Raw genomic sequence first — 23,997 nt, 5'->3', positions numbered from 1 at the left:
GCCTTGATTCAGGTCAAAGCATAAAAAGAATATGTTGTGTGTTATGGATCTGTTTATGGGGGCCACCATTGCTTTCCGAACAACACCACACAACCAAGTCCAAATTGACCGTTTAATTAACATATATCCCAGGTATATGATTGCATATGATAAATTGGTTAATTATTCCAATGGGGATTTTTTTTTTAATTTTCAAGATACATTTTGATGAAATATTAAAAAAGCATACACTTTGTTCGTTTAGAATTACATCAAATGATTAATTGTGCACAATAAAACCAGATTTTTGTCTGTCTTGTCTTTCATTCTGTGTCTTTATCTGTCCCTCAGGTCCATAGTTGGGATGACCATGTACAACCAGGCCACACAGGAGATCGCCAAACCATCAGAGCTGCTCACCAGTGTGCGAGCCTACATGACAGTGCTGCAGTCCATTGAGAATTATGTGCAGATTGACATCACCAGAGTGTTCAACAACGTGCTTCTGCAGCAGACCCAACACCTGGACAGCCATGGAGAACCAACCATCACCAGCCTCTACACCAACTGGTTAGACTCAATGCCTTTTGCTTTTACATAGGATTAAGGGCTTTGTTCCAAAAGCAAGTATACTGCCTACATAGGCTGCTGCTTTGACAGCATCCTAACTGAAATAGAACCTCTTTAATGACCAATTTAAAGCACTCTACATAGGCAGCAACAAATGGTACTCCTAACTCAAAGCTTTGACTTAATTTTAATAGAATTTGGCATTAGTATGTTGCCAAGGTAACAACGTGATACTTAAGGCCCCAATATATTTCAAGCAAATAACTAACTGGTGGGATTTCATTTAGAACAAAATCAAGCCAAAACATGAGTTTGAAAATGCTTGCCAAATCAAACTTTCTGGGAAAGTCCACTCCCGCTGGTAAATACCTTCCAACTAGCACTGGTTCATGGCAATTGAGTAATATGTAGGTGTGCTCTTGGGTCCTTCCTTGTTCAGTCCTTCGGGGTCAGGCCCCGATATACTTCAAGGAAAATCAAAGAACAAACTGGTGTGACATCATTTCGAACAAAATCGTCCCAAAAAAGTTTGTTTTAGGAGTTTGAAGCAGCTAGCCAAAGCAAACTTTCTGGAAAAGATTGTTCCGACTGGTAAACCATTGCGTGCAGAATTAAATATTTATCTAAACACTGAATAAACAACAAAAAGAACTTTGCTGTGTGTATATTGGGGCTTTTCAGCTCCAACTCACCTACCTGGAAGTTTCTAGTAATCCAGAAGACCTGGATCAGGTGTGTTTAATCAGGGTTGGAGCTTTAAGCTTGGATCATACTCTGCAAGACAAAGAAATTTGTTCGTTTTCTCGAGGTGGCAAGAACAAAGTTCGTTCTGCCAGTACATTCCATACTTCACGAGAAAAGCAGGTGCCGATCATCTGTTTTTCCGCATTAACCTGCCCACTTTAAATGTATGACCAATCACACAATAGATCTCGGACAGCCGCAAGAAAAAAGTTCTTCTTAGACGATGTGTTGAGAACAAGCTGCAAGATCTCCCAAACCAGGGCTGCGAGAACAAAATTACGTCATTTTGTTCTCGCAGCCCTGGGATCGAGAACTTTTTTCTCTGTTCTTGCTGAGTATGTTGAAGCCTAAACTCTGCAAGGCATTGTTTTCCTTTAGCCCAAACAATAGAGCGTGGTGCTAGCAAAGCTAAGGTCATGGGTTCGTTTCCTAGGGACAGCAAGAACTGACAAAAAAAAAATGTGAATGCAACGTAAGTCGCTTTGAATAAAAGTGTTCGCCAAATGCATAAATGTAAATGCAAATGCATTGGCCCTCCAGGAGCTGAGTTTGAAAACACTGCCTAAAAATGAAACCTTGGTTTGGTTTTAATCTGTGCGCAGGTATCTGGAGACTCTACTGCGACAGGTTAGCAACGGTCACATTGCTTACTTTCCTGCCATGAAGGCCTTCGTCAACTTGCCTACAGAGAATGAGCTGACCTTCAATGCAGAGGAGTATTCCGACATATCTGGTGAGGGGGAAAAAGCACGCCACAGAGACAGATTGAATAAAAGATTTCATTGTTTAGAAACATTTCAGTTTTCTTCAGCTGGACATGATTATTTACACACTCAAAGCAAGTCTAAAAGTTCTTGACCTTGTCTTTAAGAAATGCGCTCGCTGTCTGAACTGCTGGGTCCGTACGGGATGAAGTTCCTCAGCGAGAGCCTCATGTGGCATATCTCTTCCCAAGTGGCAGAACTCAAGGTGAGTGATAGGCGTCGCTGAGGTGAGAGGTCACATCATTAGGCTTGCAGTTCCCAACTTGTTTGCCTTCATTCTGTGTTTCGGAAGCACAGTTCTCTGTTGAAGACTGTCTAAAAGAGCACTTTTCAACAGCGTGTAAAATTGTGATTGAGTCACTTTGACTCACCGGCAGGCCCAGACTGAATTTGTGGAAATATATTAATTAATTAAATTATTTATTGTATTTATTTATAATTTTATTTTGGATTGTCACTTCTAATTACCTGCAAGGGTAGGGATAGCGACAGGTGTAGACCATTTTTTTCTCATTTGTTTCTCATTATGTGCATTATTATATTTTAAAATTTCACTTTGACCATTTTTTTTTATTGAGAAATACTGGATTTAAATACAGTCAAATGTGTTGAAGATGCAAAAAATAATGTTTTGTTGGTTGTACAAAAATATAGTCCTGCACACGAGTAAAGATGGCAGCATGGCATGGCATGACCTTAGGGCTGAGATTAGTACACTTGGGGAAGTTGTCTCACAGGGTGTGTTAATCTTTGTGAATGATGGACGTTCCAATATTATAGAAATCTGAAGAGCTTTTTTGTGGATTTCTTCAGCCACAGATTCCTTGTGGGCCTACTTACTGGGAACAGTGTTTAAGTAGCACTTCCCCTCGCTCCGAGTTATTGGATAACATTTAGACACCAACAGCTGAAAAATGTCAGCAATGATGGATTAATGGCAACTATGATCATACCTGAACCAAATGCTACTTTGATTATTCTGAAGGCAAAGCCTTCCTCATGAAGTATGAATGGTGTATTGTTCAGGGAATGATTGTTTGCACTCCCTGATGTCGTGATGTAGGAATTAACTGTTTTTCTCTCTTAGGCAGAGCATCTACATGTAAAACCCTGTTTATTTTTTTCAAAATGTATTTTACTCAATAATGACTGCAGGTTTGCAAATACATGATGCATGTAATCAGCCTTCTGCCTTTATAAAAGTTTCTTGAGCAATGAGAGCCAGCCAAAGTGTGTGAACACAGGCTTGGCACATGTCAGTGATGTTCTAACATGCAAACCTCTCTCCCTCAGCTGAAAGTAATTTAGGGGAAAAAGAACCAGGTTTCCTATCTCACCCACAATCAGCTGAAGAGTGAAATGGTTTATTCTCCATTGCTATTCTGCCCCATGTTCACCAAAGCACTTTAACATGGAATATGTTTTCTCTTAGAGCTCAAATTACGCAAATCATTTGTTGACATGCAAACTTGTGCTCTTGCGTTTCATCACAGTTTCCTTCTCAGGCGATTTCATGCGGCTACTGTTCAAAATTGTTCTGCTTTGGTGATAAAAGTAATGTTCTCTGTTCAAAATTATGTTCAATCGACAGCGTTTGTGCCAGCTATCACTTTAGAAATATTTTCTGGTAATCAGCATTATGCCATAAATGCCGTTGTTATATTGTAATGCCTTTAATGATGCATGTAGGTTATTATGTCCTCCTGTGGATGTACAGACTTCAGACTTGTTCACATAATATTTTCCTGCTTATTCATCTTACGACTTTTGTTGCCATTACAGAAACTTGTGGTGGACAATGTGGAGGTTCTAACCCAGATGAGGACCAGTTTCGACAAGCCGGACCATATGGCAGCACTCTTTAAGCGGCTTACATGTGAGTATTTTATTTATTAATTATTATTATTAATAATAATTATTTTATTCAGCAAGGATGTGAAAATAAACATATACTATAAAATACTAAATGCAATAGTATATCAACTAAATTCAGATGAATCTGCCCATGAACAGCATATAAAAACAAAGCAAACTGTGTTTGGCCACTTTGTATGTCACTTAGTTTCCTGTCAAAGTGGTGTTTTTTTAGCCAGAATTAGCTTGAATGAGAGGAGACTTGCGTTTTGACACGGGTTTAGTCGTAAATTAAAAAAAAAAAAACACTATTTTTTTAATTAAACCAATTGTACATTTCCAGTCATTTCCATTTGCCACCAGGCCTAGAAGCACTGTATTAGACAATAACTGGAATTTCATGGTCTGAGCTATAATAACACCCACCCTCAGGGCAGACAGGACCCTCTACACAGAGCTATTTGTGGTATTTGTTATGGTTTGTCCTCATACAGTCATGTATTCCTAAGCTCAAATGTGAGCAGGGATTTAAAATCCCGTCTGAGGAATGTGGCCCATATACACACCACCTGCAGACCTATTTCTATTGGTTCTAAAGGACAAAAATGGCCTATTTTTGGAAGTTATTAATAAGACTTGTCTTCTATTTCTGTAGCGGTTGACAGCGTACTGAAACGGATGACCATCATCGGCGTGATTTTGTCATTCCGCTCTCTAGCTCAGGAAGCTCTCAGAGATGTAAGTAGTTATGCAGACGTCTTGTTTTGTTTCTCACACACTCACATGGACAGCACTTCAACTTCACGGAAGGATGCTGTGCATCCCAACTGAAATCTTGCTCAATCCAACCCTGTATTACTTTTTTCTACCATGAAAGAGATGTTAGGTAAAATGTTCAAGCTGCTATTTTTGCGTACAGCTGAGCAAACGTGAATGGTGATTTGTACAACTAAGCTCAAAAAGGACAAAAGGACAAACATTTTGATTTCATGTGATGTCTTTTTGTGCTTCTAAAGCTCTCAAATCTCATATATTCAAATCAGAGTTGACTAAAACGCTTTTTAAAATATTTTTTGTTCATTTAAACTAAGCTTAAAAAAATGTATTATTAGATGTAAAAACTGAAATGGAAATTAGAACTAAAATAAACATTTGTTTAGTTAAATGAATTAATTAATTTAAAACAAATAGAAAACTAAATAGAAATAAATAAAAACTAATACTATAATATATGTACTATATTTTATAGTAATACTATAATATATAATTAATAAAAAATGACTGAAGCCTATAATACATTAAAAATGAAATCAAAATTAAAAATGGAAATATAAAAATGAAAGCTAATTTAAAATATTAATAAATAATATAAAAGTGTATAGTTTATACTCAAATGTAATTGATTCAAATTTGCCATGTGAAGATGCATTAGTTTTGGTTGTCCCATGTCACATGACAAGTTTAAATATAAAGTATGAATGAGATGTTGGCGTTACAGTAAGATTTTTAGTGAATGATAATTGCCTTTTTCCCCATATATATTTCATCATTGTTGGAATATACCAATATAGACTATAATTAATGTTTTTTGTTTGACTGCATAAATCACTGTGCACTTTTATTGTAAGGAAACCAGCAGCTCCGACATTCTTCTGTGTTTGAAGGAAGACAGAAAATATGGCATTGGAAAGAGGTTGACAGTTGACTATTCCTTTGTTTGGAGCACAAATGAGCTCTAATCACAGATGTGTCCTTTTCTCCAGGTGCTGTCCTGCCACATTCCCTTCCTGGTGAGCTCCGTGGAAGACTTCAAAGACCACATTCCTCGTGAAACTGACATGAAGGTAGGTGACGTTCAGACTTGCTGTTGGCAGTAACAATGGGCCGATGGACCTGAAAATCTCCCTTTTCTCAGGTCGCCATGAACGTGTACGAGCTGTCTTCTGCCGCAGGCCTGCCCTGTGAGATCGACCCAGCTCTGGTAGTGGCTCTGTCTTCCCAGAAGTCTGGTAAGTTATTTAAGTCCATTCAAAATGGCAGTGTGCATCAGGCCATTTTGATCCCACATACAAATTTTAAATCCCTTTTGGCATCAACATAAAAACCTTAGCTTTCAAAAGTTTGGGGTCAGTATAAATTTTTGTGTGAAAGATATACAGCAAAGATCTTATTCATTCACACTTTGGATTATGGTCCAATTCTCATCATTAATTAACTATTAAAGTGGGGGTGAAACACTCAGTTTCAGTCAATCTCATGTCAATCTTGAGTACCTATAGAGTAGTATTGCATCCTTCATATCTCCGAAAAGTCTTTAGTTTTATTATATTTATAAAAGAAAAATAGGCTGTACCGAGTCTTTCCGGAAAAAAAACAGAGCGGATTGAGGCGTATCGTGGGCGGTGCTAAAGGATGACCCATATAAATAGATTCGTTTTCTGTCGATGAATGTATCCAAACAGCTGCTCACCTATCTAATAAAACACACAATATATTAAAGCATCTTTGGTGTTTCCATGTTTTCTACAAAATAAAACCAAAGGTTATGCAGTTATGATGTAATTGATAGGTCAGTGTTCTAGTTAAAATAGCTTGTTTCTCTGGATTTAAACATTCTTGGAAACATTTGCGATAATGCAAGTACACAAGTCAACAAAATATAGGTGCTGGTCATATAATTAGAATATCATCAAAAAGTTTATGTAATTCACTAATTCCATTCAAAAAGTGAAACTTGTGTATTATATTAATTTATTACACACAGACTGATATATTTCAAATGTTTATTTCTTTTAATTTTGATGATTATAACTAGGGCTGGGCGATATGGCCAAAATTTCATATCCCGATATAGCTCATTTGATATCCCGATAACGATATACATAACGATATAACAATTTTTCTGTTAATTCAGTTTATGAATAGTCTATACAAAATTGCAATGTGGAAATGCAGTTTGAAATGATATACAAAACAAATAAAGGTAGTATGGACTACATTTTTATTTTATTTAGAACCTTTTTTTAAAGCAAGACTGTTGGTAAAGTTAACACCTGCCTAGGGATGTTAACCGATGACCGTTTGACCGATGGCTGACCGTATCAACGTTAACCGATCAAAGTTGTTGGTTAAAATAAATAAAAAAGTGATCTCTAAATTAGGCTATTATAGACAGTGGACTAAACGCTACTACAGGTGGCCGTCTCATTCCAAAATCTTTTTGTGTGATTGAACATATCCCTCGCGCTCAATTTTTCATAACTCGCCTGTTTGTACTTAATAAACCAATAAAAACATTTGGCGCGAGGTCACAGCGTTTGGGTTTGCGCGCTCACAAGGTTTGCAAAAAGTAAACACTCGAGGTTAGAGCCAGGGCAGACGACAGTATGAAGCGTGCATTTCGCTTAAGATGGGCTTACATTTGGAAATATATTACATCTTCATTTCAGTGGTAACACATGAGGTGTTGATCATCTTTCTTTATTATTGTTAGCACTACCTCGAACTAAAGCGGCGTCTCTTCGGAGCTGTCATTTTCTTAAATGAGCCGCGGCAATGTTTCAAATGAGCTTCTAAGGCTGGACAAACGCCTTTATTTACAACGCGATCACCTTGTACCCAAACCATTTCGAAACTAATGAGCCATTTGTCCTCTGATTACAAACAAGCTCCTCTGCGGGACTCGTGTTTCGCGCTGTGGGGGATTTAAAAAAAGTGACGTGAGTGGAAGGGAGGCGGCAGCGCGTGTGTGTGTGAGTGAGAGAGCGAGAGAGAGACAGAGGGAGCGCGGCTCGCGGCTATTATTTCAAATAGCGCAGCATATTTTAAACTAATCGGTTAACCTGTTTCAACCGGCTAATGAGGCTCGGTGGTCGGTCAAGAAAATGTTTAGTTTTCGCCATCCCTACGCCTGCCATTAAAATATTTCAATATATGGCTGGTGTGCCACGCGTAAAAGCCCGTTGCAGCGTCTGTGTCTGAAGTTTGTTTTGAGCGCTTATGCCACTATTCTGGCATAATTACTCTGAGAATTACCCTGGTCTGAACCGCGTCTACTACCGTCTTCCTCCATGTTTGTTTATGTATTGCAGCGTCCATGGGCATGCCGTGGCGTGAGGTGCATCTTGACGTAAAATTCTGCCATAAACGCCTTATCGTGGCGTAAGCGATAGAGCCTAATATAAAACGATAGACATTTTCTATCGTCCAGACGATATATTTCGTCATATCGCCCAGCCCTAATTATAACTGACAACTGAAGAAAATCCCACATTTGAAAATTTGAATATTGTGAAAAGGTTCAATATTGAAGACACTTGGTGCCACACTCTAATCAGCTAATTAACTCAAAGCACCTGAAAAGACCTTTAATGGTCTCTCAGTCTAGTTATGTAGGCTACACAATCATGGGGAAAACTGCTAATATATTCGAATACATTGCTTGATATTTGATATCCATTCAAATTAGATTTTTTTTTTTAAATGACAGCCCTAGTTTGGGGTGCCATGTCATCTGCTGGTGTTGGTCCACTGTGTTTTCTGAGGTCCAAGGTCAACGCAGCCGTATACCAGGAAGTTTTAGAGCACTTCATGCTTCCAACTTTATGGTGCTGACCAACTTTATGGAGATGCAGATTTCTAACAGGACTTAGCATCTGCACACAGTGCCAAAGGAACCAGTACCTGGTTTAAATACCATGGTATCCCTGTTCTTAATTGGCCAGCAAACATGCCTGACCTTAACCCCATAGAAAATCTACGGGGTATTGTTAAGAGGAAGATGCAATATGCCAGACCCAACAATGAGAAGAACTGAAGGCCACTATCAGAGCAAACTGAGCTCTCATAACACCTGAGCTGTGCCACAGACTGATCGACTCCATGCCACGCCACATTGCTGCAGTAATTCAGGCAAAAGGAGCCCCAACTAAGTATTGTGTGCTGTACATGTACTTTTCCTTAGTTGTCAGTTATAATCATCAAAATGAAAGTCCACACAAAATCGATCTTATTTACTTGTTAGCACATACAGGTTTTAGGGTGAACAAAATCTGAAAAGTTATGGCGTTCCTTCTCAGATGACGTCAATTTGACGGCTTGGGTTTTAAAATGCTTAATGCTTAACTGAGGAGTGCTGAGGTAAACTCTGCCCTCTGATCAATATCCCATTTCATTTTGAAATACGTCACAGCACTGAATAAAACTCACTCACTACTTCCAGTTCCGTGGGACTTTAAAAGAAATAAACATTTGAAATATATCAGTCTGTGTGAAATGAATGAATATAATAAACAAGTTTCCCTTTTTGAATGGAATTAGTGATATAAATTAACTTTTTGATGATATTCTAATTATATGACCAGCACCTGTAACTCACCCTAACCCTAATCTAAAAATCTTACATATTGTGCCTTTAAGAGATATAGAATATGCTCATGCTGAACAAGGCATTAATATGTGCGTTAGAAATATTAACAGCCAATATACTAGTAATATAGCCTGACAAGCCAGACCCACATCAAGATGTTTGGTCTGGAAACTCACCATAGACAGGGCTCAATCCGAGGGGCGGGATAAACGGTTGTCTTTCAAACTCCCTCTGTACGCGATAGGATAGAGCTACAACCAACCAGAGCAATGTGAAGCAGAGCTAGTTGATGCTAGTAAACATGTGAAGATGAAACTTTCGCCGTACCCGATCGGCTAAACTCCAAACACATCTTTCCTTTTTAAGAATGATTTCAGTGTCGTTCTTAGTTCTTTTCTCAGAGAAAAGCTCAACTCCAAGTTTGCCAGCATCTGTGTTTAGTGTTACTAGTAGCATGCAAGCGCAACTCTGCCGTCATTATGTTAAGCCCCGCCCACCGACTCTATACACGATGTGATTTGCCTGACCAGAGTTTGGCTTTTACAGCTCAGAAGTGTATTCAGAGTTGCTAGACAACACTCGCGGCAGATTAGGTTTGCTGCCGCTAGGGTGCGTCTAGATTTCTAGGCTAATAGTAATATGCATGCTAATAAGCAACTAATTGGAATTGGACCCTTAACTAAAGTTTTACCTTGTATTCTCAGCGAATGATGATTGAATGTTTAACCCATTTACTTACTCAATCACATGTTTATTTATATAATAGGGCTTTGCAAGGCTTGGAATTTAGTGCACAAATAGTTTATATCAAACCATTGAAATTGGCAATGCATCAGGCCAATTTGATCTCAGATGCAACTGTTGAATCCTTTTTGGCATCATTATATAACTGGCAACAACAAAATCATCATTGAGGAAAATAAAATGCTGTAACTGGAAGTTCTTAGGTTTTGGCCTTCTAAGAAAGTGCAGATATGCATCAGGTGTTTTTGGTCTAGATTTGTTAGAGCGGGAACTTCCACTTTTGGATTTCTCCTTTCATCAGCATTTGCCACAAAATACATAGTTACCAAAATGTGATGTCGGTGTGCACACACTTGAAAGAAAAGTTGAACAGGAATTATTTTTCCAAAGTGCACTTTGGTGCTCAAATCTAAAGACCATTTCATGCCAAATGATTTACCAGAAATCCCTGTATTAAGACCTTGGATGCAAGCTAGCTGGCTGTAAAAAAATAAAAGGTTTGGTTTGTGCTGACACGTTAAGTGGTATCACATGCTTTATATTAATCTGGTCATGTACTGCAGTGTTAGGAACCGTTCATACAGAATGCATTTTTCCATTCCACTGCGCTACTTTCCGTTGTTTCTCAATGTAAACGCGCTGGACGGACGGGTAGTATGACCATTGCGTTCGCGTTTCATGGCATTCTAAAAAGGCAGCGCCCATGTTAAATTAAGTTCAACTTTTAAAAAACGTGCACTTTTAACAGCAAAAAGGCGTTCTGTGTGAACCGGCCCTAAGGATGCTCGCTTGCACTGTGATTACGGTGTAACCTCACACTATAATACACACTCAAAAACATGCATTACATCCACACCCATGTTCACGTCGGTCACAGTATCAGTTTACCATGTCTTATTATTTCTGTGGTGAATGATTTCACAAGAATGTTTAAAACCTCACATGGCCAGGCCTATCTTAACCACAACCTCAAGAGTTAAAAATAATAAAAATATCTGTGCATAGCAGATCTGCACTTTAGTGTCTCATGAGTGCTGTTTTCAGTGTTGAAGAGTAGCTAAGTAAAAGTGACGTGACAGTGCTCGGCTCTTTTCGAAACAGCGTCACTTTGCCAGTAACGCTACTTTTAAATGTAACAATGTAATGTCACATCACTTTTTTTATTTTATTTACTAATGCAGCTTTGCAGACAAGATAACTGAGGCAATTTAAATGCTTTCTTTGTTAATCAGTTCATTCGCTGGAGTAAAAGATGAATTGTTTAATGGTTTAATCTTTGTCGCTGTGATTTTGACTTGGTTATATGAATAAAGGTGTTTTTATAGTTTATTAAGTGTAGATATACTTATCTCCAGTTGGTTTTCCATGTTGGTTCTTAATATGCTGACTATTATTATTTTTTACAAACGTTTATTAGTGTACACTGTTCAGAAGTTTTTGACCAATAATATATATTTTTTTTTATTAATTAGTACTTTCATTAAAACATTTTTTTTTTTTTTTCATTAATTATTTTACAAAAAATACTTTTTTTCCAGCTTTCTGTTCGTCATAGAAACCTGGAACAAAACACGGTTTTACAGTTTCCGCAAAAATAATAAGAAATCATCATATTAGAATAATTTCTGAAGGATCATGTGACACTGAAGTAATGATGCTGAAAATTCAGCTTTGCATCACAGCAATAAATTACATTTTAAATAAATTTAAATAGAAAACTGATGTTTTAAATTGCAATAATAATTCACAATATTGCAGTTTTTACTATAGTTTGATCAAATAAATGTCAAATGTATTTTTTTAAACATTTATAACATTTTACCAACCCCAAACTTTTGAATTGTAGCATATGTAGAATTAAATTGTAGGTTGTCATATGTAGTTTATCATTTATCACTTATGTTATCATATATGTTATGTTATATGATATGATATGATATGATATGATATGATATGATATGATGTGTTTTTTTATATATGTTATATGTTATATGTTATATGTTATGTTATATATGTTGTTGTGTTGTGTTATGTTATGTTATATGATATGATGTGTTGTGTTATGTTATGTTATATGTTATATGTTATGTTATATGTTATATGTTTATGTTATGTTATATATGTTGTTGTGTTGTGTTGTGTTATGTTATATGTTATGTTATGTTATATGTTATGTTATATGTTATATGTTTATGTTATGTTATATATGTTGTTGTGTTGTGTTATGTTATATGTTATGTAATGCTTCAAATGATCTTCTCATTTGCAAAACTAGTTTCAGAGTAGCTTCTGTAGCTTTTCAGATGCATTTGTCTAGTGTTGCTTGTCAAACCTTCAATCGGGCATTAGAGCCCAATCGAGGGATCAGCCTCCTGAGAAGAGCCTTGTGCGCTTAAACCCCTCATACCGCACAGCAGTTCTCTCGAATTGAGCAAAGCTCTCCGGTGAACAGCTTTCATTTTCTCAGAGCAGCCCAGACCCTCCAGGGCCTCTTGGCCGCACCAATGTTTTTGTTCTATTCCCCTGATGGTTAAATCCAAACCTCTTCTGTTTACTATCTAAATAGCGAGTCAACTCAAACTAGACTTAATTGAATCACTCCCAAATGCTGTTGCGTTAATAACATAAATAAGAGTTAATTTTTGGACATTAGTGCTGTTTTTCTTGGCTCTTCACGCAGATTTTAGGACACTGTCCAGAGAGAGAAATGCAATTGCTGCGATTTCCCTGCCGTCTCACAATGGCAACACATCAGTGCTTCTCCGAGTTACCTAAAGGAAAATTCATGAACTCAATTCTCCATGTTTGTAACAGAAAATATTAGCCCAGAGGAAGAGTACAAGATCGCCTGCCTGTTGATGGTCTTTGTGGCCGTTTCCATGCCGACCCTGGCCAGCAACGTGATGTCACAGTACAGTCCCGCAATAGAAGGTACCAATTTTTACATTTCAGACTCGCGCTGAACCGCTGCGAATGAAATCAGATTATATCTGTGCTGTTTGAACTGCGGTCCGCTGGAACGACGCGTTTTAATGTGCATGACATTTATCGTGTGTGTGTTAACTCTCTATAAATGTTTTAAGGTCACTGCAACAACATTCACTGTCTGGCTAAAGCGATAAACCAGATTGCCGCTGCTCTGTTCACTATTCACAAGGGCAGCATAGAGGATCGCCTGAAAGAGTTCCTTGCCGTAAGTAACAGTATTAGCTGTAATAGTCCTAAATCCTGGGTTTTTCTTTTCTAATTTGTACTTTTCCTTTGAACTCTACAACATGCAATTGCATTAACATATAAACAATAAATACTCTCTCTGGGACTTTGCAGCTTAATAAAATCCTGTATTTCTCTCCCACGTGTCTTCCCCAGCTCGCCTCCTCCAGCCTGCTGAAAATTGGACAGGAGACGGATAAAACCACTACACGGAACAGGGAGTCTGTTTACCTGCTTCTGGACATGGTGAGTGAATCCACACCTCCGTCACAGGACTAAAGAGAGAGCACTTCGCAATGGTGTGCAGCAGTGGAGTTGCAGAAGTGAAAATTATTTTCTTCATAGACATAGACATCAATTTTTAATGAGAATGTATTAATATTTCAAGACTTTTTGAGGTTTTCTATGATATATACTTCTGTATATGTCACTTTAATAAAAAAATGAATTGCAAAATACAAGGTGAAGATGAATTACAGTAGCCATAATTCTAAAGAGAACTCCGCTTATCAGAAGTGCATTTCCCGTGCAACGATGTGACTCGGTAATTAGCTACCATAGAAAATAACCAACTAGTCATGATCGTTTCCCGAAACGGTAGTAACACGGTCACACCTCTTTCGTTAGAACCACATTGATTCTATAATATAGGACTGTCATTATTGATGTCCTGCGCAGGTGGAGGAGTAGTAACTTCTACTAATTAATCTATTCGAGATCACTAATTTGATGACAGCCGTCAATGACAGTTCTAATCACAAGAAGCATGTCAAAATGATATTCCCAAACTGTAAATCCGGGTTGGCAAGTATATCTGGCCACAGGCCAAAAAAGATAAATCGCCACTAGATGGAGGGTCAGAATATAGTCAAGGGATATTTAAAAAAAAAGTAAATTGATGAAAAATACAACTCGAATCGCCTAAGATACAGTTACAGTGTATTTTGTAACTGGTAGTGAGCTGTTACTCTGTTAAAAAATTGATAAATAATAAAGCAGTAGTGACACATAATCTGGCAAGTATCTTCATTCAACAACAGGTAACACAGACCACAATGCTAAAACACACATATGTGGGAGATGCGGAATGGATAAAAATTAAAGTAGACTTGAATAATCTCATTAATGTCATGTTTGAGTCATGCTCTTAACAAACAGTTTTGTTATTTCCTCTTTCCATATTGTGAATAATAAATGTTTATTTTATTTTGCTTGTTACACAGTGGAGCCTAACTTATTGTAATAATTATTTGGCATAGCATACTTTTACACTCAGAATTATTCCTTGGCATCGTCACGCACTAAACTGCATTTATTTAATTGTTTGCATGCTGGAAGTATGGGATTATTACATCGTGTGCAGAGTAGGGCTGTCAAAATGAACGCGTTAATAACACGTTAAAGCAAATTCATTTTAACGCCACTAATTTTATCAACGCGCAATTAACGCAGTACGCTTTTTCTGTTTGATTCATGGCCCATAGTTGGAGAATTTGAGATCAGCCATAGACGTAAAGGATGCAGCAGCAAACATTAATAGGGAAAGAAAAGGGTTAACAATAACATTACTCTGAAACAAGTGCAGTTATTGCCTACATAAGCTACCATATATTCTGCTTAACTTTAATTAGACTCCAGGTCAAAAGAAAAGTGAGTTTTTTCACTTAGCACACACTCTGCAGTCTGAGTGCGCTGCGCGAATACACTGCAAGCTCACTCTCGCTCTTATCTGAGGTAAATCATTAACACCATCACTGCTTACAGTACATGTGTTTTATTGAACGAAATACATTACAATCGTCTAAAACGAATACGCAGGTTACTTTTCTGAACAAGATAACTCACACTGTTCACGTGAATTGCAGCACACACACAAAATAGCGGCAGTTTCACAGGAAACACGCATCTCTTTAAGGAGCCGCACTATATTCCTACTCAAGAAAATGGAAAATGGAATATGGACCTCCTCCAGGTATGGTGTGGTTCTGCTGCGCTCCCAGGTCCGCATGACAGCTTTCACATTACCAATTTTTCATACGAACTCTGCCCTGTTCGCTAATGAGGCTAAGGGCTGCACCGCTTTGCACAAGCCACTAGACTAGACATCTCTTGACGTGAGGGCAGTTTACCTGCACAGCTCTCACCAGCTCGCCTCCGATATAATATCATGGCAGATATATTTCAGAACCAGCCGCTCTCAAAGCAATCAGCCGCCAGTTGCCGACCACTGCTGTAAATGATTAGTTCATTCAAAAAATTTCAATTCTACATTTACTCACTCTCATGTTGTTTTCATGCGTCACGCAAGCATTTAAAAGTCTTAAGTTTTAGTTTTAAGTCCACTTTATTTTAACCATAATCCATGATTCTAGCCACGACTCGAGAGCTGTACTTCCAACCGCGCAAGTTTGTGATGGTTTTTGAGAAGTGCCAAATCGTTGAACTATAACAAGTGTAACAACAGAAACTGCAACCATAGTTGGCTAATGATTTTTTGGGGAAACCATTTATGATACAATGGAAAACGAAATCACAACCTGGCAAACTAAGGGGAAAGAAAATCTATTCATCAAAGAATCCTAGAAGAATGTATTTCCAGGAAAATATTAAGTAGCCAGAACTGTTTTAATAGTTTAAAAAATAAAATCTTGAGCACCAAATCAGCATATTAGAATGTTTTCTGAAGGATTTCTAATCTACATTTTTAGTAGTATTTCATAATATTACCTTTACTATATTTTTAATGAAACAATGCAGCCTTGATGAGCATAATAATAAACTTTTTTCAAAAAAGTGTATATATTTGGGGCAGGGGTTTCAAGTGGAAAAGTATTGCAGTAAATTTAAATTGTTTTTATACTCATCATTGACTGAAGTCTGTAGTGTTATATTACAGCATTTATGGGATTAATAGTTCATTCTCTCATAAATTATAACGTACGGTATTGTTTTGAACCAAATGCTGTAATATTATGATTGATCTCAGAGCGGATCAGTTTGGTTTAAGGCTTGGAACTAAAGAATGTTTTAAAATCCCAATGGAAAAAATGAATGGGGAAAAGTACTTCAGAGAACCAAGCCAACTGAAAAAGTGGGCAGCAATGAGTCCATGAGCATCTGATGACTGGGAAAATGTGCTACGGACTGTTTCTGTTGTTTGTACACGAGAGTCACACAGCTCTTTTGATCTGTAAGGCTTGTGGGGATTTGTCCGTGGGATTTTTTACTCTTTGAAGCATAATCTGCAGGATGCGCTGAATTAGGCTCTAATGGAAAGCTAGGGGCTTTTAAGCCCACGTGTGTCAGTTTCAGCAGAACATCCCAATCACCCTGAGATCTGTTCTAAAAGGGATTTTTGTTTTTGTCTAGATCGTTCAAGAATCACCATTCCTCACCATGGACCTCTTGGAATCCTGCTTCCCATACGTCCTGCTCCGGAACGCCTACCACGCCGTATATAAGCAGTCTGTGTCTTCTTCCGCATAAAAGTTCCTGTGCGAAGAGCACTCGTTGAATATTCCTATGTAGGATTCTCCAATGTTATAGTCTTACCAGTTCAAGACTTTTAATGGGATCAAATCTTTTATAACACTGAATAAAGAGGGAAAAAAGAATAAAATTATTTGTTTATTGTACACTTACAATAATCGAATTTGATCCCAGGGACTAGTGACACTAATTTCCTTTTTATTTTGGTTTGTGTTTTAATTTGCAATGGTTGAACATGGAAACAAACACATTAAATAGTTAATTGTGTGTGGTGGGACATGGGGGGAGGGCAAGGGTGAATTGTTAAAAACTCATACATCATGCTAAATGCTTGTTACGATAACAGATGCCTCTATGAAACAGTGATTCTTTTTTTGATGTTGTTCTAGATCTAATCTGTGTGGGTTCCTGCGTGCTTTCTCTCTCTCTCTCCCTCCCTGTGAATTTGCATTTATTTTCATTACACTTTGTGTTCCTTTGACATACTTGCCAAATTAATAGATATAACATCTCATTTGGATTGAAAAGGCAGAATTGTGCATAACTACATGTTATAAAAGCAACCTAGTGTTGTTTGTACAAAGCATAGTATAATTTTTTAACTAACTTTCATGATGCCTTGTGGCATTGACACTCCATTGTACCCGTCTGTGAGCTATAATAAACATTCTTACATATTTATTGAATGTTTATCAGTTGTTTCCCCCCTCCTCTCCCTTAACTGGTTTTATATGTTTTGGATTTTTTGGAAATGACCATGTATCTTCCATAACATGAATAAACATCAGGTCATATGCCGTTTGACTGGTCCACTTTAATGCTGTTTAGTGATATAAATCGTTTTTTTTTTTTAGATCAAGTTTACAGCCAGTAGGGTTGTAATGAAATAGCAGGAATGTTGTTCTTTTGAGTCGATTATTAAGTCAAACCAATTCACATTTCCATGTTTTTTTTTTGTATCAATAAATTATTCTTGATTGTATTTTTAGTATTATTATTATTGACAATAAACAAATTTCCAGATTTTTTCACAGGTCATAAAAATGTATTTGTCAAAAAGTGTGATAACCCTGTGTAACAGGTTGCACCTGTGATCTTGACATTGTATCATGCAGGTGTATGAAAAATGGCTTCTAAGAACAGCATTTTACTATTCTGTTTTTGTCCAAGAGCATTTCTGAAATTCTTTGCTCTGAGGCTGATAATCTAAATCTTCTCACATAAAAGAGCCAAAGGGCACACAGTTTGTGTGCAGATGTTTTAAAGGCTTTATACTTTTAAGGATTTGTTTTTACCTTCACATTTAAATTGTATGTGACCCTATTTGGCATAGAGATTTAAAAAAAAAAAAAAAATGTATTTGTATTTCCTGTAATAACAGCCGTGATATAGCTTATGTGCCATGCATACAATTTACTATAGCTTTTCTAGATACATGTCTCCCTCTCGTTACATATTGATATATTTGTGCATAAGGGCATTATACCATGGATTATATATTCTGGTGGTGAGATATCTCTTCATGATTTTGTTTAATAGAGCTCTTTTTAATCATATAACCCTGAAGAGAGTAGCACTTTCGCCGAGTCACGAGTTCCCTCAGGAGTTTCTTAAGGGATTTTAGCATATAGTTTTTCTATTTATGAGTAAACTAGGTTGACATTTCTTGAAGATTCTTTTACATTTTGCTGTGCAACATTAATCACATATAGGCTACAGAAATATTGCTACTTTTTACATAAAGACTATAAACGGCTGTCTGGTATGTTAAGAACGTACCCTTATGGTAGTTGTAGTTTTTTCTGTATTAGCTTGCTAGCAACTAGAATCTTTCAGAAATAATGTCTGCGATATGAATATGTACTTTGTTGCAAAAAAAACCAAAACTAATTTTACTCACTCATTTTACTCACATATCCAACATTGCTATGCTAAAAAATATTCCTAGGCAAATTAGTCTTCCATGTAGGCCTATAGCCAACAAGTTGGTTACACCGACGCATAAGGTTTTAATGAAAATGTGTGCCCTTAATATCTTTATCATGATGCAATTTTATTAGCAGTAATGTGCGAAAGTATCAGCTCCACAAAACAGGCCTGCTCAGCACGTGCTTTTGTAAAAACATGTGAAGTGTGAGTTCTAATTGTTTTGACCTTATTGTAGTCCCCTAATCAACACAGGCCGATGTTGATTAGAAGTCTGCCTTTAAATTAACACCACCTTATGTCCACAACTCTATTTATGTACTATTTTACTTATTCAAAATGTGCTTTTATCTTGGCTAAAGTAATTTACGGCAGCGGTAAGTCAACAGTCGTGTGTTTGATGGCGCGCCAGGAGACTGAAGTGATGGAGAAGGAGGTGGGCTGCTGCTTGTCCCCAGCCCACCTCCTCTTATTCCTCCTCCTTCAGCTGCTTCCAGTCGCTTTCTGTCCGCAGGAGCAGAGATCAGTTCACCAGCGTGCGCTCCTGAAGCGAGGACTCGTCTCGCTCGTCACCATTTCCGAGAGAATTCATTTTTGTCGACCTCCATTTCAGCGAGAGTTTTAAAAGATGAGATTTTGGTATCTGACGCAATACTTCACTATGGTGAAGTTAGTTTGAGAAAGTTTGTTTTGGGGAGCTTTTACGCGCAAGAGTCTCCAGCTCTCCAGAAGACCTCCGCATGTCCTTGGTGAATTATTACTAGCATCTTCTCTCAATTTTGTTTTTATCTCTCTCTCATACACACACACACACACACACACACACACACACACACACACACACACACACACACACACACACACACACACAAAGATGTTTTCCTACGAGATGTTCATCTGCGTCCTGGCCATCGCCTGTCTTCTGGAGATCCCCCGTGGCACCACGGCCGCGTCCTGCGAGCCCATCCGCATCCCCATGTGCAGGTCCATGCCGTGGAACATGACCAAGATGCCCAACCACCTCCATCACAGCACGCAGGCCAACGCCGTGCTCGCCATCGAGCAGTTCGAGGGGCTCCTGGGCACCCAGTGCAGCCCGGACCTGCTGTTCTTTCTGTGCGCCATGTACGCGCCCATATGCACCATCGACTTCCAGCACGACCCCATCAAGCCCTGCAAGTCCGTGTGCGAGCGGGCCAAGTGCGGATGCGAGCCGGTCATGAAGAAGTACAACCATACGTGGCCGGAGAGTCTGGCCTGCGAGGAGCTGCCCGTGTACGACCGAGGAGTCTGCATCTCACCTGAGGCCATAGTCAAGGCAGAGGGGCCAGGTTATCCATGCATTTATGTTATTTAAACTTTTTTATGTATTATCATTATAGCTATATAAATGCAGGTAAATTGGGATTCTTTGAACAGTCATCTTAGTGTCAAAAAGTGGCCCAATTTGCACTTTTTTACACCCAATTTACATTTAATGTAGGCTACCCAATATGAATGTACTTATATATTGTTGACAGAGCGTTTATTGTATGCATTGTATATGTAAATATTAAGTAAATGGTTGTTAGTATTATTCTTGTTATTATATAGGATGGTATCAGGTCAATTGGAATACTTATGTTTGTAGTTTCAGTGTCAAAAAGTGGACCAAAAATTATATTATATTATATTATATTATATTATATTATATTATATTATATTATATTATATTATATTATATTATATTATATTATATCCTATTATATATTGAAAGGTGAAGTCAGCACTTTTGACAGTCATCTCAGTATCCGGCTCAATTTACATGGATTTACCAGATTCAAATACTTGTATTTATTCAAATACGATTATTAATTGTGTTGTTTATAATATTTACTGTATTCTTTATAATATCTGTGATCATTATCATCAGTGAAAATAATCCTTGAATATTTCTTCCCCAAAGATAATCCTTACTATCAAGACCCTTCAAAATGTAATCCTGGTAAGAATTTGTTTGATAATTTGATATGATATGTTTAATATTTCAGATTTAAAGAGGTTTATTTTCGTGTCCAGATTAGATAGTTTAGATCAAGAAAAGAATGAAATGCAAGCTGAATATTAAACTAAGTTCTGGTTCTTGTACAGAGGGAAACCCCGACTTCCCGATGGATTCACACAATGCTAACTGCAAAGGAGCTAATGGTATACTGTTCAACCATTTCATTTAATGCATAATTCAGAATGAATATTAGATCCCATGCAGATATGTTTAACATTGCACATAAGTGCTTTATAATCTGTTTTGCTGTTTAGATATAAAATTAATATAGACAATTTCTGAACATATAATACCTTCACTTTTACAGATCGGTGCAAATGCAAATCTGTGCGACTTGGTCAAAAGACATATTCAAAGAACAATTACAATTATGGTAAGGCCTGGATGTTATTTAGCAATTTACTTTGTGCAAAGTGTTAGGTCTCAAACTATTTTTTTAATTTCTTACACATTCTCTTTCTTTCCTCAACAGCAGGTTAAATCTTAAAGTCCTATTTGTAATGCTAAAAACAACATGCTTTCATTGTCTCTCTTTGCAGTCATCCGGGCAAGAGTAAAAGAGATAAAGACTCGAAATCATGACCTGAGCGCCATCGTCGAGGTCAAAGATGTCCTGAAGTCTTCTCTGGTCAACATCCCCCGAGACACCGTCACTCTTTATTATAACTCTGGTTGTCTGTGTCCTCCACTAGCAGCCAATGAGGAGTACATCATCATGGGTTATGAAAACGAAGAAAGATCCAGGTAGAGCTTGATTTATGCGATGAGGATATTGTGGATTATATTTCTGTTCTCATAATCAATCATGTCTCCAACAGACTGCTGCTCATTGATGGATCCATTGCACAGAAGTGGAAAGACAAAATGGGACGGAAAGTGAAGGTATGAAACCGTAAAATATGCCATATTATAGTGCGGCCCAAAAAGTATTTAGACACTTGTGTTTAAAATAGTGCATTATATCCTAAATATCAAATCAAGTAGCATCTGCAAACAAATGATGCTTGATTGTACTTTTATGAGCCAATTATGCTCAATACATTTTTATCAACGGGTCTAAAGGTGATATTTAGTGGATGAATGAAGTCAGTTCTCCTCAAGTTAAGTTCACTCAAGTGTCCTAAGACAGTAACCACAGGTGTAGAGAATCACATTAAATATTCATATATTTTTAAGTGTATAAATTATTAATAACATATACGATTCATTGACAAATAAAGATTCAAAAACAGTTTTTTATCAAAATCAAAATGAATGTAATGCATATTTTGAGTCATGAACAATTTGACTGTTTTTATATATATGTGTGAATATATATATATATATATATATATATATATATATATATATATATATATATATTCACACATAGACACACACAAAACAACTATTTCGTTGTACCACCTGACATAAAAACAGTCAAATTGTTCATGACTCAAAATATGCATTACATTCATTTTGATTTTGATAAAAAAACTGTTTTTGAATCTTTATTATATATATATATATATATATATATATATATATATATATATATATATATATATATATATATATATATATATATATATTTTTTTTAAGATAACAAAACATAAATTAATAATAAGTAGTATTTAAATTTACCAAAAAAAAAAATATTTAAACTAAATAGGTTTTATAGAATAAAGTGATACATTCCAAGCATTTATCAAATTATTTTAAAAGGAAAAATGAACCTAGATACTTTTTTGTGGCCCTAATACCTAGGAAAGACATATTTTTTATTCTGCCAACTTTGGCATGGAATAAAGTATTGTTAATTTCTGTGTTCTATTCCTTTGACCTGCTGACATGAAATATAACACTGTAGACCTTCTGAATGAGCACATGGAAAGAGGCCCCTGATGCAGAGGGCAATGGGAAGGGAGTGACTAATGTTTTTATGTGTTTGCCAGCGCTGGGACCAGCTTTTGCGTGAGCAGAGCCGACCAAACCCAGGCAGGAGCAACACGAGACGGAGCCGCCACTAACTGTCCTTGGAAAAACCACACGGACAAGACCAAGGAGGAGGAGGAGGTTTTAAAGGAGGTTGACCAAGGAGGTTCCTAAAACTGAAAAATTGCACTATTGTACTTTTTTTTTTTTTTTTTTTTGCTTTATTTTTTTATTGTTGTTATATTCTCATAAACAAAATGTTGCCTTTGCACAAACAAAATGTTGGTTTGACATTGCTGTGTATACTTGTTGGGAAAGGGTTGGCGAGTGTCGGGCAGCGTTTGCCCATCAAAGTGGGAAGGGATGAACGGGAGGGAGGAATATTATTCTAGCACCCTTAAGGTGGAGAGCCACAGAGATGCCAGTGTTCTTTGACGTGATGCAGCGCTCCATTGAGCTCTCCGCGTACAAAGGCAACAAACGGGCTCTCATCCCGAACTGCAGCTCCGCTGAATTTACCCTCAGGAGGATTAAACGTTCTTCTGAAGAACAATGAGAGAGAGAGAGAGAGAGAGAGAGAGAGAGAGAGAGAGAGAGAGAGAGAGAGAGAGAGAGAGAGAGAGAGAGAGAGAGAGAGAGAGAGAGAGAGAGAGAGAGAGAGAGAGAGAGAGAGAGAGAGAGAGAGAGAGAGAGAGAGAGAGAGAGAGAGAGAGAATCCTTTTGGCAGAAGCACAAAAACGTCAAAATGATCCAAGACTAGGAGTGTAACATTATCGTGGACGACGAAAACAAGCTGTTGGGCTTTCTGAACGGTGTTCATTTAAAAAAGACAAAAAAAAACATTTTACATGATAAATCCTGTAGTTCTGTTCTCTCTAAGATATGTTTGATCTCAAATGTCATTCTTAGGAAGACGTTGCAATTAAAGTGTCATGCAATGGAAACGGCTATTATTGGAAAACCTGTACATAATGCTTCAGGGTCCATTATTCAGTCTTTAACTCTAGCTGATGACATGACACATGCTGTTTTTGTATGCATTGTAAATGTCATTAGTTTTGCGAACAGACATTCTGTCTTCCAAGACAACCGAGAACAATTTTTCACTGTATTTCGGTTCAAGTAAAAATGTTTTATCTTATTTCACTCTGTGTGACGTGTTTATTTTTTATTTAAGTGTCATATATATTTCAGCATCCTTATTAAGAGGTTGCGTATTTACTTATGTTAGGTTAAAGTGAGTCATTTCTACACAATTTGCATCACTAAATTTGGGAATTACAAAAAGATAATGATTGTTTTCAAGCTGGTTTCCTGACCCTAAAAACTCCCCTCGTCTTCCTCTGGCCATTGGTCACTGGATTGAGAGCAAACCTGGAGCCAGTCCA

General features: G+C 37.3%; 2 protein-coding genes across 11 annotated transcripts in view; both read left to right on the top strand.

The window, feature by feature from the left end:
* Positions 1-17,522, top strand: part of nckap1 (NCK-associated protein 1) — a 56,930-nt gene extending 39,408 nt beyond the window's left edge. For all 10 annotated transcript variants that reach the window (XM_067444460.1, XM_067444455.1, XM_067444459.1 and 7 more), the window contains 11 exons: positions 331-549; positions 1,896-2,026; positions 2,165-2,262; positions 3,840-3,933; positions 4,567-4,649; positions 5,675-5,755; positions 5,827-5,920; positions 12,838-12,954; positions 13,107-13,216; positions 13,393-13,482; positions 16,606-17,522. In XM_067444460.1, coding sequence (XP_067300561.1) covers positions 331-549; positions 1,896-2,026; positions 2,165-2,262; positions 3,840-3,933; positions 4,567-4,649; positions 5,675-5,755; positions 5,827-5,920; positions 12,838-12,954; positions 13,107-13,216; positions 13,393-13,482; positions 16,606-16,722 — 1,234 coding nt within the window. In that variant the 3' untranslated portion in view covers positions 16,723-17,522. The remainder of the gene's footprint in view (positions 1-330; positions 550-1,895; positions 2,027-2,164; positions 2,263-3,839; positions 3,934-4,566; positions 4,650-5,674; positions 5,756-5,826; positions 5,921-12,837; positions 12,955-13,106; positions 13,217-13,392; positions 13,483-16,605) is intronic.
* Positions 17,523-19,156: 1,634 nt separating this feature from the next.
* Positions 19,157-23,750, top strand: frzb (frizzled related protein). The gene is made up of 7 exons (XM_067445113.1): positions 19,157-19,982; positions 20,597-20,635; positions 20,782-20,838; positions 21,003-21,068; positions 21,235-21,439; positions 21,514-21,577; positions 22,630-23,750. Exons 1-7 carry the CDS (start codon positions 19,526-19,528, stop codon positions 22,702-22,704), a joined length of 963 nt encoding a protein of 320 aa, XP_067301214.1. The 5' UTR covers positions 19,157-19,525; the 3' UTR covers positions 22,705-23,750.
* Positions 23,751-23,997: the final 247 nt, after the last annotated feature.

This window comes from Pseudorasbora parva, chromosome 5, assembly GCF_024679245.1.
Source record: "Pseudorasbora parva isolate DD20220531a chromosome 5, ASM2467924v1, whole genome shotgun sequence".
Lineage (NCBI taxonomy): Eukaryota > Metazoa > Chordata > Actinopteri > Cypriniformes > Gobionidae > Pseudorasbora > Pseudorasbora parva.
Note: the sequence above shows the minus strand (reverse complement) of the source record. Positions and strands in the feature narration are given on the sequence as shown.

Coding starts and splice junctions, on each gene's coding strand:
- frzb (XM_067445113.1), top strand. CDS start 19,526: ATGTTTTCCTACGAGATGTTCATCTGCGTCCTGGCCATCGCCTGTCTT. Junction 19,983..20,596: donor AGTCAAGGCAGAGGGGCCAG/GTTATCCATGCA, acceptor TCTTCCCCAAAG/ATAATCCTTACTATCAAGAC. Junction 21,440..21,513: donor GAAAACGAAGAAAGATCCAG/GTAGAGCTTGAT, acceptor TGTCTCCAACAG/ACTGCTGCTCATTGATGGAT.